Source organism: Xyrauchen texanus, chromosome 27 (assembly GCF_025860055.1).
Source record: "Xyrauchen texanus isolate HMW12.3.18 chromosome 27, RBS_HiC_50CHRs, whole genome shotgun sequence".
In the NCBI taxonomy this organism is placed as follows: domain Eukaryota; kingdom Metazoa; phylum Chordata; class Actinopteri; order Cypriniformes; family Catostomidae; genus Xyrauchen; species Xyrauchen texanus.
The window spans coordinates 26,567,111-26,585,195 of record NC_068302.1 but is presented as its reverse complement, the minus strand read 5'-3'; the positions used below and the strand labels follow the sequence as shown (position 1 = coordinate 26,585,195).

Sequence of the window (18,085 nt, the reverse complement as noted above, 5' to 3'; positions counted from 1 at the left end):
GATCAAATGCTCATTATTTAAATTAAAACAGAAAATTTGATTTCAGAGAATTTCAAACATTTATAAGACCTCATAAATTTCAGATCAGATATTTTAACAGTTTAAGACAAGCTTTTTTTTTTATTATAGTAAATTATAATTATAATAAATTAATAAATAAAGAGAGAGACGATATATATTTTTAAACGTTACCTGATTCTTTCATTAGCATATTCTATGATGTCATCCCTCTGAGTGCGATGGAATGTTCTCAATGTAACCACTAGAGGGCATAAACTGTCCATTTTTTGTGATTAAGATTTGTTTATAGTAATGAATTCACTGACTTTAGTATTCTATAGCCGTCTGTTTTAAATAGATCTATCTAGATTTTAGGATTTTGCAATGTACGTGTGTACAATAAAATTGTTTAAAAATGTGTAAACTGATAATCAGATACCTTCTATAAGATATTGTTTTATATTCACAATTCAGATGTACATTGCTAATGTGTAGTAAAATAATAACACTGACTTGCAGAATAAGTCAAAGGCTTGAGAAAAAAGATCATTTTCACTTTGATATCAATAGCAATGAAGTAAAAAGGTCATCATGGGTGGTCAAATGGGGCATTGCCCTTGAGCAGTGCACTGTATGTCCCTTTGGGGTGAAAAGTGTCTGTCGAATGGTTATTAAATGGCAGAACTGTCTGAGATAGAAATCATCATAAAATGACAACTTAAAAGATGGAAAACATTACAACATTTTGATGGTATCCTGTACTCTTAAAAAGGGGAACTTCTCATTTTTGGCTGGCTTTGTGGTTACTTGAATGTCTTCATGCATTCAGTATACATATATGCAGGAACCTCTATGATTTTGTAAAGATGCTGGCAATGAAGATGATATAGGAACCCAAGTGCAGTTTATTTCCAAATGTAAAATCCAAAAACCCTAACCGTGAACAAAACAAAAACATGGACTTGACTTAACATAACTTTACATGGCTTGGTAGACTATGAAACGAAACATGAACTTGACTAAACTTCCGAACAACATTACAACACACAATACCAGACAAGGACCAAGGTAAACATGAGGGAATAAATACATGGACTTGGGAGAACACATGAACAAGATAACCAATCACAAGACTGAACTAATAAACAAGATAACAAGACAATGACCATGAACCAATTAAATAACAGGACTAATAACAAGACTATAACCAATGAAACAGGACACGTGAACATGAAGGAAACAGGATAATCACATGACTTGACATGGAAACACTATTCAAAATAAAATACATTAACACAAAACATGAACAAAAACACATCTAGACGTGACAGATTCCATTATGATGGTTCAGTTTTCTTCACCCTCATGAGCATCAATCTCCTCATTACATAGCTTTAGGAAAAACACACTGTTGGATGGATTAGCTGCTCTGTTTGAAAGGTTGCAGGGAAAAGATAAAAAAATGTAATCTCCTGTCTACATGGATTGGTGTAAAAGTATTCCTTAAGACTGTGCTAAGATGAGAGTGACCCCTTTGAGTTCATTTTAACACACCTTTATCTCCTATTTTTGTATTAGAGAAGGTGTTAGGAAGTCTTATATTATTTATTTTGTTTGTTCGGGTAAGGTAATTAAGTTTTTTTGGCCTTATCTTCTCCTGAGTCTTTCTTCACTTCCTCAAGCTTTCTGCTAATAAAGTAGTTCTTAAAACTGTTTGTGATCATTGAGTGCTGGGACAGGAGAAGGTAAACGTCTCCAACCCACTGGAAAGGCCTATTACAATATTTTTCGAAAGGTGCATGAACTAACATTGAATCCAACATGTTCACAGAACATTTGTGCAGGGTTGTGCAGATACTTAAGTGACTTAATACTGTGAAAGTCAGGAGGAATTAATTTGCAGACAAAAAAATCCAAGCTAATTTTAATTTACATGAAGTGCAAGTAACCTCTTCCCCACATATTACTATAGGCTTGATAAGCTGACCACTTTCCCACTTGTGTTTGCAAGACATAGGATACAAGGGGACTAAAGGCTCCCTGGGATAAAAGGCACTTTTGATTTTATTTTCTACCAAAACATTAAACAGCAACAAAATAAATTACAATACTATCTTTAACACCAGTTTGTAACTATACACCAAAAAATATTCCTGATCCATGAGATCATTGCGTGCAGTGTCTCAAGTTTGAATTATAGGTACTTTGATCTAATATGAAAAAAATGTAAATGTTGCAAATTTAATTTAGCTAATGAGAGTCCCTGAAATTACAAAATTCATTTTAACACAAAATACAAATCATTTTCAGTTTTGTTTCCATTTACATTTAGTCATTAAGCAGATGCTTTTATCCAAAGCGACTTACACTGCCTGGCCCAGAAAAAAAGTAACATTGTAAAAAATCGACAATAGATGGTTTAATGGTTCTTAATAAATGTTCCTTGTTTAAGGTTTTCGAAACAATGCCATGACAAATGCACACCGTGATCAAAGCTAAATGCGATCCAACTAAATATTAAAGTATGAGACTTTTTTTGGCCAGGCAGTGTAAAAAAATTAGGAACATAGGAAGCAATTTGTCATACAAAGTTCAAATATATCTTCAGTGTTGTACTGCCAAGCTCTCAAAGTAGCTGGAGTAGTATATGTGCTAGTGCAGAAGAAAGAAACAGAGAAGTATTTATAATGTATTTACAGTTGAAGCCAGAATTTAAATACACTAAGGTTGAAGTTATTAAAACTTATTTTTTATCCACTCCACAGATTTCATATTAGCAAACTATAGTTTTGATGTTTATCTACTTTCTGCATGACACAAGTAATTTTTCCATCAATTGTTTACAGACAAATTGTTTCACTTTTAATTGACTACATCACAATTCCAGTGGGTCAGAAGTTTACAATAAGTTAACTGTGACTTTAAGCAGCTTGGAAAATTCAAGACTTTAGGAAATTAGCCAATTAGCTTCTGAAAAATTGTGGACCTCTACAAGTCTGGTTCATCCTTGTGAGCAATTTCCAAACACCTGAAGGTACCATGTTCATCTGTACAAACATCATAGTGCTCAGGAAGGAGATACATTATGTCTCCTAGAGATAAACATAGTTTGGTTTGAAAAGTTCAAATCAATCCCAGAACAACAGCAAAGGACCTTGTGAAGATGCTGGAGGAAACAGGTAGACAATTATCTATTTCCACAGTAAAACAAGCCCAATATTGACATAATCTGAAAGACTGCTCAGCAATGAAGAAACCACTGCTCCAAAACCACCATAAAAAAGCCACACTAAAGGTTGCATGTGCACATGGGGACAAAGATCTTACTTTTTGGAGAAATGTCTGCTGGTCTCATGAAACAAAATGGCCATAATGACCATCTGCTTGGAGGAAAAAGGGTGAGGCTTGCAAGCTGAAGAACACCATCCCAACCGTGAAGCATGCTGTGGCAGAATCATGTTGTGGGGGTGCTTTGCTTCAAGAGGGACTGGTCCACTTCACAAAATAGATGGCATCACGTGGAAGGAAACTTATATGGATATACTGAAGCAACATCTCAACACATCAGCCAGGAAGTTAAAGCTCAGTTGCATACCTCCAAAGTTGTGGTAAAATGGCTTGAGGACAACAAAGTCAAGGTATTGGAGTGGCCATCAGAAAGCTCTGACCTCAATCCGATAGAAAATTGGTGTGCAGAACTGAAAAAGCATGTGCAAGCAATGAGGCCTACAAACCTGACTCAGTTACACCCGTTCTGTCTGGAGGAACAGGCCAAAATTCCAGTAATATATTGTGAGAAGCTTGTGGAAGACAACCCAAAAAATTTGACCCTAGTTAAACTATTGAAAGAAAATGCTACTAATACTAACAAAGTGTATGTAAACTTCTGACCCACTAGGAATGTGATGAAATAAATAAAAAATAAAATACATCATTCTCTCTACTATTCTGACATTTCAAATTCTTAAAATAAAGTAGTGATCCTAACTGACGTAAGACAGGGAATGTGTTCTATGATTAAATGTCAGGAATTGTGGAAAAAATGTATTTATCTAAGTTGTTTGTAAACTTATGACTTCAACTGTATATATGGTTAAGTGCTTGAGGAACAGATGTGTTGTCATCTGGTTCTTGAATGTTGAGATGGTATCAGCAGATCATGTGAAGGTTGGAAGCTTATTCCACCACATTGGAACAGAGAAAGTAAACAATCGTGAAATAGACTTTGACCCTCTTTGTGATGGGACCACCAGAGAGCGAGTTGGAGCATACACCTGTAGAAGTGAATTTAAGTAAGAGGGTGTGGTTCCATTGGCTGTCCTGAAGGCCAGAGTCAAAGCCTTGAATTTGATGTGGGCAGTTACAGGCAGCCAGTAAAGTGAAATCAAGGGTGAGGTGGCATGATCCCCTTTTGGCTGATTGAAGACCAGACACGCTGCTGCGTTCTGGACCATCTGCAGTAGCTTAATTGTGTTTGGTGGCCAGCCAACAAAGCATTACAGTAGTCCAGTTTTGAAATTACCAGAGCTTGGACCAGGGGCTGTGCAGCATATTCATACAGAAAAGGTCTAATTTTCCTGATGTTGTAGAGCGCAAATCGGCAAGACCGGGCAGTTGATGAGATGTAGGTGGTAAAATTAAGCTGGTCATCTACCACCACTCCCAGGTTCTGAACTGTTCTGGTTGATGTTAGTGTATTTGAACCAACATTAATAGTGAGGTTGTGATCAAGAGATGGGTTAACTGGGATCATGAGGAGTTCTGTCTAGTTCTGGTTGGTGTTAGTATTTGAACCAAGATTAATAGTGAGGTTGTGGTCAACATATAGGTTGGCTGGGATCATGAAAAGTTCTGTCTAATTCTGGCAAAGTTGAGCTGAAGGTGGCGTTTCTTCATCCAGGCCGAAATGTTTGAGAGGTAGGGAAAAATAGCAGCTGAGACAGTAGGGTCATCAGGTTGGAACGACAGGTAGAGCTGTGTGTCATCTGTGTAGCAGTGGTAGGAAAAGTAATTTGCCTCAGTGATAGGTTAGAGTGATGTTGTGTACGTATATCAAGAAGAGGAGGGGTCGAAGCACTGACCCTTGAGGAACACCAGTGTTCAGCTGGTGTGACTTGGACACCGCTCGTCTCCAGGAGACCTTGAACGATCTGCCAATGAGGTATGACTCAACCCATCCAAGCGCAGTTCCTGTGCTGCCCGTGTCAGAGAGGGTGGACAGGAACATCTTGTGGTTTACTGTGTTGAAAGCAGCAGACAAGTCAAGGAGGATGAGAATGGGTGATTTGGTGTTTGCTCTCGCCAGTCACAGGATTTCAGCAACTGACAAGTGGGCAGTCTCTGTTGAGTGTCCTTTCTTGCACAAACAGTATGGTAACAGTACGGTATGCAAAATCATATCATGCCAGTTATAACTACTTAAATCGAATCGGTTACCTTACGTAACCTCGGTTCTCTCTAGAAGAGGGAACGAGTATTGCGTAAGCTAGCTTACGCTATGGGAAAGATTCATCTTTTCTGAGATATTGAAGCCAAAAAATTATCCTTAATTTTGTATCCATTGTCAACGCAGTGCAGCAACTGCATACCTTGAGCGGGCTAGCTAGCGAGCTCATAGGTTGCTCTGCGGCAACTGCTGCAGCCTATAGACAAACTTGAGTGAACTTGCATCCAATGACAGGCGCCCGCGCCGTCACTGCATCAAAGCCCGCCAAAATGGGCGTGGCTAGAGTGCATATAAGCGTAAGTTCGTAGGCTGGAACCCTGGTTTTCATTGAATGAAGCGAAAATCGCTCGTGGCGCGAAGCACGGCCGGCTACGCAATACTGTTCCTCTTCTAGAGAGAACCGAGGTTACGTAAGGTAACCGATTCGTTCTCTTACGAGACGTTCTCTCGTATTGCGTAAGCTAGCTTACGCTACGGGAACCCATTGTCAACGCCGTGCGCGCCAAGCATCCACTGCATGAGCCCCAGGGGTGGGGGGAACCGGGGGAGCCCTTGTGAGTGGGGAAATAATATTTGGCCGGCAAGAGTGCAGGCCAGTGTGTGTGTAATACATAAGCACATAGTGGGAAGGAAAAGACAGAGCGGCGGTGCCGGTCTGTGTGGAATGTGTCCCATTAGTGCAGCTCACCAGGGGAGCTGTAGCGTATTAAACCGCTAGTAGTTTCGCCTGCAGGGCGGGCACTTCCAGATTGTAAAATCTGACAAAGGTGGAGGGGAAGCCCAGCCCGCTGCCACACATATGTCGTGAATGGAAATCCCGCTGGACCATGCCCACGAGGAGGCCATGCCTCTAGTGGAGTGAGCCCTAATGCCTAACGGGCATGGTAGGTCCTTTGACGCGTACGCGGCAGCAATAGCGTCCACTATCCATCTAGACAGTGTCTGTTTCGAGGCGGCGAAACCCTTGGTGCGCCCTCCGAACGAAACGAAAAGCTGCTCAGAGCGTCTGAAAGAGGCGGAGCGCGCAGTATACAATCTCAGTGCTCTGACTGGGCAAAGGAGATTGGCGTCGCGTTCGCTATCGGATGCTGGCAGCGCCGATAGGGAAATGATTTGTGCTCTGAAAGGAGTACCGATCACCTTGGGGACATAGCCGTGTCTAGGCTTTAAAATGACCTTGGAGTCACTTGGTCCAAACTCAAGACACGCAACGCTGACAGACAGCGCGTGAAGGTCTCCCACACGTTTAACTGATGACAGGACAGTCAGAAAAACGGTTTTGAGTGAAAGGTATTTCAAATCCACGGATTGAAGTGGTTCGAAAGGGGGGGCTTTCATAGCTTCGAGAACTACGTAAAGATCCCAGACAGGAACCGAGGGGGGCGCGGGGGGTTCATCCTTCTAGCTCCCCTGAGGAAGCGGATGACCAGCTAATTTTTTCCCAGTAACTGGCCGTGCAGGGGTTCAGCGAACGCCGCGATGGCCGCTACGTACACTTTGAGCGTGGATGGGGATCTGCCCTTATCCAGCAGCTCTTGTAAAAACACGAGCAGCGACGACACCCCACATGTCCGTGGGTCCAGGTCTCTGTCGGTGCACCATTTTGAAAACACAGACCATTTGGACGCATACAGTCTTCTCGTGGAAAGGGCTCTAGTGTGTATGATAGTGTTTATTACTCCTTCTGGCAAAGCGACGGGTAGTCGCTGATCACCCACGCGTGCAGCCCAGCTCTGGGTGGGGATGCCAGATCGTGCCGCGAGCTTGAGAGAGGAGATCTGCTCTCACTGGAATGGGCCACGGGGCTGTCAGTGACAGCCGCGTAAGCTCCGGGAACCATGTCTGATTCTCCCAGCTGGGGCTATGAGGAGCACCGAGTGACGCGTTTCCCTGATCCTCTGCATTACCTGTGGCAATAGCGAGACGGGAGGGAAGGCGTAAAGCGGGCGGTTGGGCCAGTCCTGGGCCAGCTGGCCCTCCCTTTCGAGAAAAATACTGGGCAGTGAGAGTTCTCTTCTGACGCAAAGAGGTCTATCTCTGCTCTGCCGAATATACTCCATAACTTCTGGACTGTTTGAGCGTGCAGGGACCATTCCCCTGGGGAAATATTGTCTCTGGACAGTCTGTCTGGGCCGTCGTTCAGGTGGCCTGGCACGTGCGTCGCCCTCAGCGAGCGCAGGTGGCACTGGGACCAACTCAGTATGCGTTTTGTCAGATGGAAGAGGTTCCTGTATCTGACACCGCCCTGACGGTTTAGATAGGATACCACAGATCTGTTGTCCGAACGGACCAGGACGTGGTGAACCTGAATGACTGGGAGGAAGCGCACGAGCGCGTACTCGACCGCTATCATTTCCAGACAATTTATGTAAAGGAGCTTTTGATACCATTCGGCCACTGCCCAGGGCTGCAGAGCTGAGATACAGGTCTGAGTCACTCTGATCGGCTGGCGGCCCGTGGCCCAAGCCCGGCGAGACGCGCGGGTGTTTAGCCAATGCTGAAGCGGGCGCATGCACAGTAAGCCCAGCTGAAGTACTGCTGCGGCTGAAGCCATGTAACCCAGCATTCTCTGAAATTTTTTCAGAGGCTTGAGGCTGTTCATCTGAAAGGACGCGGCTAGTCGCTGAACACGGCGCGCGCGCTGTGTAGATAAGCGAGCCGTCATCGCCATGGAGTCTAGTTCTATTCCAAGGAAGGAAATTGCCTGACTGGGCTGTAGTGAGCTCTTGGTCCAATTGACTGCAAGGCCCAAACTGTTCAGATGACTGAGGAGAACTGTCCTGTGAGACAGAAGCTCCGTATGTGACTGTGCCAAAATCAGCCAATCGTCCAAATAGTTCAGAATTCGCAAGCCCTGACTCCGTAGGGGTGCGAGCGCCGCATCCATGCACTTCGTGAAAGTACGGGGTGCTAAAGACAGGCCGAACGGAAGGACGGTGTATTGATAAACCTGGCCGTCGAAGGCGAATCTCAAGAATGGCCTGTGACGGGGATTTATCTGAATCTGAAAGTAGGCATCTTTCAGATCGAGAGAAATAAACCAGTCCCCCTGGCGCACATGCGCGAGGAGTTTCCTGATTGTAAGCATTTTGAACAGTCTTTTTGCGAGCACCTTGTTCAAAACCCTGAGATCTAATATTGGTCTGAGGCCGCCGTCTTTAAATAACGGCTGTAAAACCCCGACTCGCTCAGAGAAGGTGGCACTCTCTCTATGGCCCTTTTGCACAGAAGGTTTGCTATTTCTGAACGAAGCATGCAGGCTGCTTCTGTGTTCACAGTAGTTTCGAGCCGCGCTCTGAAGCGGGGAGGGTGGCGATCGAACTGTAGCAAATAGCCCTGTTTTATTGTGCTTAACACCCATTTGGAAATCCCTGGGATAGCTTTCCACGCTTTGAAGCGTAACGCTAGAGGGTGAATGGCCAAGTCGCACTGATTGACGCACACAGCGAGCTGAACAGTATGTGTGAGCGCGCTTACTGTGCTTATGCATGACTGCTCGCAGACAGCAGGGACAGGCTGTTCTGTGAGTGACTTCCCGATTGAGGTGAATGGGGAAAGAGTCACATCTGTGAAGTGATGCGCGAGCATAGTCACGGGCATGGGACTTACATACAGAGAGGTGTTTGCTGGCCGTGTGACAGAGCGGGCAGAGAAGGGGCGCGCGCACGGATTCGTGGGCGCGTTTATTGACTCTAACACTCGAGCTGGCTGTGCCTGCTTTATGTGAGTGGGCTCTGATAGGGACAAGGGAAGTGTAATGCTTGTGTGTAGGGGTGAACACTGGATTGTGGGCACATTTTCTACACATAAGGCATGTTTGCTTTTCACAAAATTTCTTTTGTTCGCCGTGAAAACGGCATTTGAGTGCAGGCAAGCGGGCAGTATCACCGGCTTGTTGGCTGCTGAATCCACCACTGCAGTAGCCTGAGAGAAGGGGACTGACAGGGGGCGAAGCTTTGACGGTGGTCCGGCCACGGCGGGACTGAGCCGTCGTTTCCTTAACAAAGCTAGGAGGACTTCGGTTGCTCAGGTTTCAGCGCAATCTTAGGCCGAGGCCCGCAGGGGGGCGGCAGTCTGCGGCGGCTGTCTGAGCGCGTTCTAGGGCGGCCGCCCTGTCGACGCTGAGAAGTCTGGCTTTGCTGGGCTGGGCGCTGTGAAGAGGCTCGTGCAGGAGGCTGGTCACGTGGGCGGCCTGCACAGGAGCTAGCGCGACGAGGCAGGAAGAGATTCATGGCTTGGGTGGCTTTCTGGACTTCCGAAAAACAGTCAACAATGCCACTCACCGCGGAACCGAAGAGACCGGACGGAGAGAGCGGCGCGTTGAGGAACGTGGAGCGCTCAGCTTCTCCCATATCGGCTAGTGTTAGCCATAGGTGTCTCTCGGTCACAGTCAGCGCGGCCATGCACTTCCCTAGGGCTTGAGCTGCAGCTTTGGTGGCGCGAAGGGCGAGATCCGTCGCGCTCCTTAGATCTGAAACAGCCTCTGGGTGCCTGCCTTTCTCATCCCATTCTCGGAGAAGGTCCGCTTGGAGGATCTGTAAAATGGCCATGGAATGCAGAGCAGATGCGGCTTGGCCGGCGGCGGCATAGGTGCGGCCAACACAGGCGGAAGTAGTTCTGCAGGCCTTAGACGGGAGCACCGGCTTAGACCGCCATCTCGCGGAGGGCGGGCAAAGGTGTGCTGCTACCGAATCCTCGACCGGGGGGATGGAAGAGTAGCCCCTCTCGGTGGCGCCGTCCACCAGAGCAAGAGAGGTGGAGACGTGGGATCGGTTCCTGGCCGAGAGAGGCGCGTTCCACGATTTAGAGAGCTCGGCGTGGCGTTCCGGCAGGAAGGGCGCGGCCCGGGCCGCGGGCGCCGCGTGGCGACGGCTCTGAAGAAAGCAGCCGTCGAATCTGTTGGGAGCCTGCTCAGAGGGCGGTGACCACTCGAGCCCGAGGCGGTCGACGGCCTGTGTGAGGAGGCGCGTTAGTTCTTCCTCGACTCTGGCGCGGGTCCTGCTGGATTCCTGGGCCGAGGAGGAGGCTTCGGAGCCTGACCACTCCTCGCTGTCCGAAGCCATGATGGAACAGCAGCCCTTATCCTCCGCCTCGTCATCCGAGATGGCAACAGTGCGGCCGCTCGGCGGCAACTGCGCGTCCCGGGAGGGCGGGGAGGGTGAAAGCGAGGCTCGAGGGAGAGGCTCCGGCGAGGTAGTCGCTTCTAACACCGGTTCCGGCAGCCTTTGGGAGCGGCGCTTCTTTCTGCGCGGCGAAACGAAAGGCAGCGCGGCGGCTTCGGTTTTGAGTGCTTCGAGTCGAGCCCGCAGGGTCGACATCGGAAGCTCCTCGCAGAGGTCGCATCCGCCGTCAGCGAGGGCGAGCTCTGCATGTTCCAGTCCCAGGCAGAGAGCGCAAATGAGGTGGCGGTCTCCGGCACTGAGAGGGGCGCGGCATGAGGTGCAGGTGGTGCGAGGCATCTTAAAAAAGACGCTTGTTGCTCTTTTTGTGAAGTTCGCTGAGGAACTTGCTTGCTCTAAAAAGGATACGTCGCCGGATGGCGTAGCTCGCAGGATGGCTGAAGGTGGCGAAGACGGCCGGCTTCTTCGAGCGCTGTCCAAGCTTGCTAAATGCCCCTCGAACGGCTTCTGCAGTTCAGAGATGCGAAGAGCTTCGCTGAATAGATGAAAATCAGGTTTCCAGCCTACGAACTTACCCTTATATGCATTTTGGCGGGCTTTGATGCAGTGATGGCGCGGGCGCCTGTCATTGGACGCAAGTTCACTCAAGTTCGTCTATAGGCTGCAGCAGCTGCCGCAGAGCAACCTATGAGCTCGCTAGCTAGCCCGCTCAAGGTATGCAGCTGCTGCACTGCGTTGACAATGGATAAAAAATTAAGGATAATTTTTTGGCTTCAATATCTCAGAAAAGATGAATCTTTCCCGTAGCGTAAGCTAGCTTACACAATACGAGAGAACCTCTCGTAAGAGAACTGGACTTGTGTATAATGGAAAATCTCATTATGGTTCAACACGTGTCTACAAATAACATGGAATGGCAGTGACACCTATTCCATTAAGTGATGCATAAAGCCCCTTAACTGTCATTTAACTGCCATTTTCCTAAGTAAACCTTAAGGGTAGTAATACTTCACAGGCTAAGAGTTACAAGGTTTCTAAAAAAAGGAAGTTTATAGAACCAGTTGATGAGTACAGAATACCAATGCAAATTACTATGGGGAATCGCTAACACGATGAAAGGCAATCTAATATCACATCTAACACCTCAAATTCACCTCACTACTCACTATCAAAGGTGACTTCCTGAAATGGACACTCGCTGGCCATAAGAGCAGAATCCTCCATTAATTGCTCCATATAAAAAACTAATTTACTCACTAATTTTATTCAAAAATTGTACACAAAAAAGTTTGTTTTAATATATTAATTTTGAGGATTGTACCTGAGGAACAAATGAAAACCTGCCAGAGTAACCTCCACAAAATGAGTTTTAAAAATGTTTATGCAGTAATCTGCAGTAATCACATACGACTGTAATTGCACATTCACAACAACGTATAGAAAAGTAACAGGTGTCATATGACAATGCAGTTGAGAGGTCGGACAATAATTTACACATCAATAATGATACTGAGAAACTGTATTAGTCACTAAAATGAAAATAAATTAATAATAATAAAAAAAGTTAGAAGTTAAAGTATTCTTTGAGTTAAAATTGCATATATATATATATATATATATATATATATATATATATATATATATATATATATATATATATATATATATATAAAGTCAATATTATAGATCAGTGAAGAACGTGAAGTCCATGGTAACAGTATTGTATTACGGTAAAACCTGGCTCACTGTAGTAAAACATTTAATGGTTTCCCGCACCTGAGAGAAGTGTCTAAGGGATTATATGCAACACTCTCAAGTCATACCCTTAGTTAATGGGTGCATTAAGTGTTACACTTATGGGAAAAACTTAAGGTGCTTTATGCAACTGGGCACTGATCTTTTGATTATTTGATGGAGACATCTGTTTGCTGTTCGATTCCAGAAATGTTGGAGTCGATTCCGATTCCTTGTTTTCGGAATCAATTCCAAGAGTCAATTATTCGATTCTTTTTCGATTCCATTAAAAATTGAGGTAAATTTAAATCTAATAATAAACAGCTCTTATAAAACGTCCTTTGAACTAATTGTTATAGAGTGGATGGAATTTACTAATTATAGGTATTTTCTTAAATTTGATCCTATAGATGCACATCCCAAAATGCATTCTATTTTTCTGGATAGCCTACTTCGGGATACATTTGAGGGAACTTTTTCTGAAATTGCCTGTAACCACCGATCAGTAGATCTTTTTATAAAGAGGTTTATATTAGTATGCAGTTTCCCACTAGGCCTTTTGCAGGCCTACACTAAATAACAATGTCCAAACATACACTTTATTTATTTTTTTTAATTCTGTTTTTTGTACTGGTTTATTACATATAATATTACAATATTTTTCATAATGTGTAGGTCCTATTTAAAATTGTGATTTAGATTTTTTTTCTTCATAAAATGTTAATGTAAAAATCGTTTAAAAGGAATTAAAAACAAATATATAGTAAAATAAGTAAATAAGTGTAAAAATATTAAGATTGAATAAAGATGCTAGACTCTTTCTTTTATGAGTGCAGTCCATTCATCATTTAAAATTTAACCTACCGATTTATTGATGTGAACTGCGAGCTAACTCACTGTTACTTGATCCTCCTCTGCCATCTCCTGCAGACAGGTGTTGTAACATCAGTGAAGTTGTTATTATACAACAATTTTCCATTTTATTGGATTATTAGTTTGATGATCCAAAGTAAATTACTGCCAGGTCTGGAAAGCAGTTGTCCGATGTGTTGAAGGGCTTGAGCGATTGCGTCATACAAACAAACGGAGCACATTTAATGGCTGACGAATTGCAAAAGATTCAGAATCAGATTAATGATCGTTTAGTTGAAGTCATTTTATAATCCTTTTGTGAATTGAATTACTGCTGTTAAGGCTTCTATAATGTGTAGTAGTTCAGTGGTCACGAAAATTAACATATCAGTCCATTTCCCTGAGCGAATCGATTCCAAGCTTTAGAGTCGACTCTCAATTCCCAATGCCTCGGAGTCGATTCTCAGCCCAAACAATTTTTTTTCCTGTCAAGAACAGAAAAAAGCAATGACTAAAAGCAGCTAGGTCAGCCGAATTTCCATTCATGTCATATACCCTTTATTTTACCTTATTTATGTCCATCTCCCAGGCTGAACAGCATTTATGGTATTGTTGAACCAGCTCATATTCATCATTGTATGAAAAAAAAAAAAAATGTTTTTATTTACCCCGTAGCCTAACGGGGTTAATCTGATGATTACGGACCCTGCTCTATGTCAACCTTTATGTTATATTTTGTCAATAAATCATATTCAAATATTGATAAATATAAATATCAAACATAAACATAGAATATAGGAATGAATACAAATAACTGATATTCTGTGTATGTGCAAGACCGCAAGGACGCTGTCAAAAAGGCAGCGCGTGTGACTGTTCTTGCGATAATTTATCCAGTGTTGACGAGCAAATGAGCAAAGACTCGCCCACATTTTCTGTCGACACTACGTAAATTTGTTTGCCCAATATCCCTTCCTTTAATACGTTTCTATGCTGCCTTTCCCTTTAAACGACTATTTTTTTTTTCTTTAATCCTGAATTGATGGCTTCAATGCGGAGATAGATAGAGAACAGAGGATGCGCTATATTTATGGACGACTATATTTTTGTTTTTGTTTTGTTTTTTCCCCCCGTTACGCTCTCAACGTTCATCTTCTTAGATGACGGGAAATAAATAGACACTTCTGATATTTTTAAGCATCTAAAAGTAACTCAATTGATTCATGTATGACAAGCCTTCACCTTTGGACACCACCCAGGATTGTACAACTGGAAAACTTATCGCTTTTATAGAAAGCACATTTGGGAACTGGTCTCATAAATGTGACTGAAGAAACTGCCGAGAGGATCATGCATTCTGTTCCAGTAAGTCGAAAGTGACAATCTCCGACATGTATGAGGAGAACCGAAAAAGTAAGTTTTATTAAGGAATTTATTCATACAAATATTTTACTATTTAGTATATCAATTTTAAAATAGGCTAACAATAGGTTGTCTACTTGAAGCTGAAGTTGTCAAATAATCATAACCATTTTTTTAAACAAGTTTTTTTTTTTATTACTTGATATGTTTTCAAATAATGGGTAACTGCATCTCCTCAGTCAGGCATATTGAGAATTGTACTAATTACAGGAACAAAACAATGTTATAAATTGTAATTATAATGAAATAAGAAGGTTTTGCCTGGAGGAGAGCTGTGATGGAATTATGAATTTGATTTTCCAATTAATGTTTCTCGTTCGGAGTACCAGATGTTTCTCTGCCGCAGGGTCATTTTCAGAGCACAACCAGCTTCTGATGTCTCATTATAAGCAATTGCAATCACATATATTATTTGTGAAATTTCTATGATATAATAGTGCATAGCAAGCAGTGCAGGTTAATGCACACAGTAGAGTGTAATGCAGGGCTTCCCTTTGGACTCTGAAGACAACAAATGCATATTCTGCTGGTATAAGTTTGATTAAATCATTTAAATCACATTTAATTTAAAAGTGGGCCTAATCTTTGATCCCTAACTAGCCCAAGAGCCAAATCCTTTAGCTTTTAGAAACAAGTCTGCATGTGAGTTTTGTTTGTATCTTAACACTTAAATAAGAAAAAGAGGAGACACCTCTGATTCTACTCATATTGGATGGCATCAATCATTAATCATTCAATCATCCATCATTAAATAACAACAACATCTGATGTTAACTGAATGAGTAAACACTTTTATAATGAATTCAAATTATTCATGGAACCACCTGTTTGTACTCCCAAATTTACCTTGTGCATATTAAACACTGTGTAATTATGTTGTAATTACAGCATGGTAATATTATTGCCATGTAAGGACGCAGGAATTATGCATGCCTAAAAAAGGTTAGCCAGGTTTTTAGACACAATCCAGTGAGAACTAAGAGGTCAATCTAACAAGGTAATAGAATAGAATATATATAAAAGCTTCAACTTATTCAATACTGCATGACATACACCAGCAGCTATGGTTGTAATTCTAATCATAATCATGGTCGGTATCAAGGTCAGTGATTTAGAGGTGGAAATTAAAGTAATAATTCACCCAAAAATTTTATTCTGTCATCATTTATTCACCCTGATGTTTTTCTAAACCCATATGACTTTCTATTTTCCATTTAATACCTATGGTGAGTTCTTTGAAGAACATCCCGTGCCCTCTTCTCCCTATTATATAAGTGACCAGGGATTGGGTATGTCATGCTCCAAAATGACAAAACCAGAAGCACCCTAGTATCATAAAATTATTGTATATAAGTAGTTCATAAGACTTTCTCTGTTTAAGTTTTGAAAGGGACTGCAAAAGATGGTGTGTCAAATTTTTTTTTTTTACTATTGACACAACTGACAAAGTAGCTGCAGGACCTACTTGTCTTGTTGTTATGGGGCAGAATCTCCAAAAAGGGTGGGGTTACTCCAGAAAGGGATTGTACCAACTCCAAAAGGGGGTGTCACTTCCACTCACAGTTAAGGTTAGGGAAAGGGTTAGGTAAGGGGCTCCCTATATCTTTAATGGTGGTTTGGAGCTCTAGCATTTTTTTTTGGAGCTCTGTCTGTAGCTATATCCTTCTCCAACTGTTCTTGTGTGTTTCGTGACTAAACCACAATGACATCTATGGTGCCATGTTTCTATAGATTTTCAATGGATAGCAACCTACATTTTTGTCTGTTTCTCACAGAAATCTAGTGTTTGCTGACTTTGAATACAGTGCACGATTCATATATAATACTTTTATGACACTTTTATGGTGCTTTCTGTTATTTTCATTTTGTAGCTTGACAGACCCCATTCATTTTCGTTGACAAGAGTGGCCAGGATATTCTTGAAAAAAAGCAACTTTTGTGTTCCAGGGAAAAAAGAAAGTCACATAGGCTTTTGAACAACATAATGACGAGTTTAAATAGTTCCTAATTATATATTAATTATTTTTATTTGTTATATTCAGAAGTAGACAGATAATTGATTGGTTTTACGAGATTGGTTAAACCAATTGGTTTTAGTTGAAGTTTGGACACATACAGTACAGTACAGTACACCTGTTATACTTACCATTCAAGACTTTAAAATCAATTCTAATCAAAAGCAGAAGAAAGCCTGTCTGTCTGTCTGTTTTAGTTGTTACAGTCAGGGATATCCACAGCTGTACTCTAAACAAAAACTTGTACCGTTTTCTATAATGACATCTTTTAATGACGTGCTAGATTGGCCCCTCAATTTCCATTTAGAATGGCTCCTTTATCAGCCCACAGCAGCAGTTGTGATAGCTCACTGTACAAACCTCAGACAGGAGTTTATTTCTGTCTCCTGCCTACCCATTTAACATTTTCAATGAAAGTACTGATGGTTGTTATCTCCGGCTGATAGGATTCCCTTCGGTCCACTTAGGTGGTATGCTTATAATGAAGTTATAATTGGCTATCAACTTAGTGTCTTCTCTTTCCCTGTCTCAGTTTCAGTTTGAATGTGCTAAATTGGCATGAGACATATTTGTACATTCAATTCATATTGACAAAAAGTTTGCATACAAATAAGATATTAAAGCATTTAAAAATAAAAGTAAAAGGAGAATGAGAATAATAATGATAAAAATTGTTTTTCCCCCTCCCCCACCCGATTGTTTCTGTTAGCTGACAGCTAGCTGTGCTGGAGGCTAACATCATCATGAGTCCACAGGTACTCAAATATGAAACCGCTGGCCCAGAATCCCGTTCTGCACCCCCTCTCATTTTGCTCACACTGTGAAGTAGGTCACAGCTGTTACTGTGTGGTTCTCTTCACCTAGTGCAGAGCCCTCCTGTTCATTAGAGAGTGTGGCAGATTACAGAGCTTTGTCTTCTTTATCTCTCGCTCCCTCTTTAATATGACCAGAGTAATTAGACTTTCCATAGTTTTTACTTACTCATGTCTCTGACTCTCCATCTATGTGTCCAGATTACCAGGAATACATGTTGTACTAATGTCTTGATTAGATCAGTGGTTTCAACTGATTTTGTTTCAGAACCCAGATTTTATTGGGCATCAAGTGGTGACACAAAACAGTTCCAAAATGGTTTATGTACTAAAGTAAATACAATTATTTAAAATCAAACATTAAAAGGATATTACCATGGACTGCTTAGTACCAAAAATATGCAAAACACTTTTTTGACAATTCTGTAATTGCATAAATAATGATGAGGAGGGTGCCAGATGCGGCAGCTGATTGTGGCTCTCTCTCTCTCCCTGCTTGTGTCTCTCTCTCTCCCGAACTGCCGCATCCGGCTCATCTTTATCATTCTCCTCGGCTGATTAGCCTGATTGGGGCCCAGGCGTGCGCACTCATGCTTGTGTTAATGCTATTGTTGTAGCGGCCCCTTGGATTTATTGATCAAGACGCAGAGAGTTTCAAAAGGGTGTCTATTTATTTCTTCCTCT

At 42.5% G+C, this 18,085-nt stretch overlaps 1 protein-coding gene across 1 annotated transcript in view; it reads left to right on the top strand.

Annotated features, from left to right (window-relative positions):
* The first annotated feature begins 14,543 nt into the window (after positions 1 to 14,543).
* Positions 14,544 to 18,085, top strand: part of LOC127621454 (voltage-dependent L-type calcium channel subunit alpha-1D-like) — a 63,537-nt gene continuing 59,995 nt past the window's right edge. The window contains exon 1 of the mRNA XM_052095046.1: positions 14,544 to 14,565. Within this exon, the coding sequence (XP_051951006.1) occupies positions 14,544 to 14,565 (22 nt within the window). The remainder of the gene's footprint in view (positions 14,566 to 18,085) is intronic.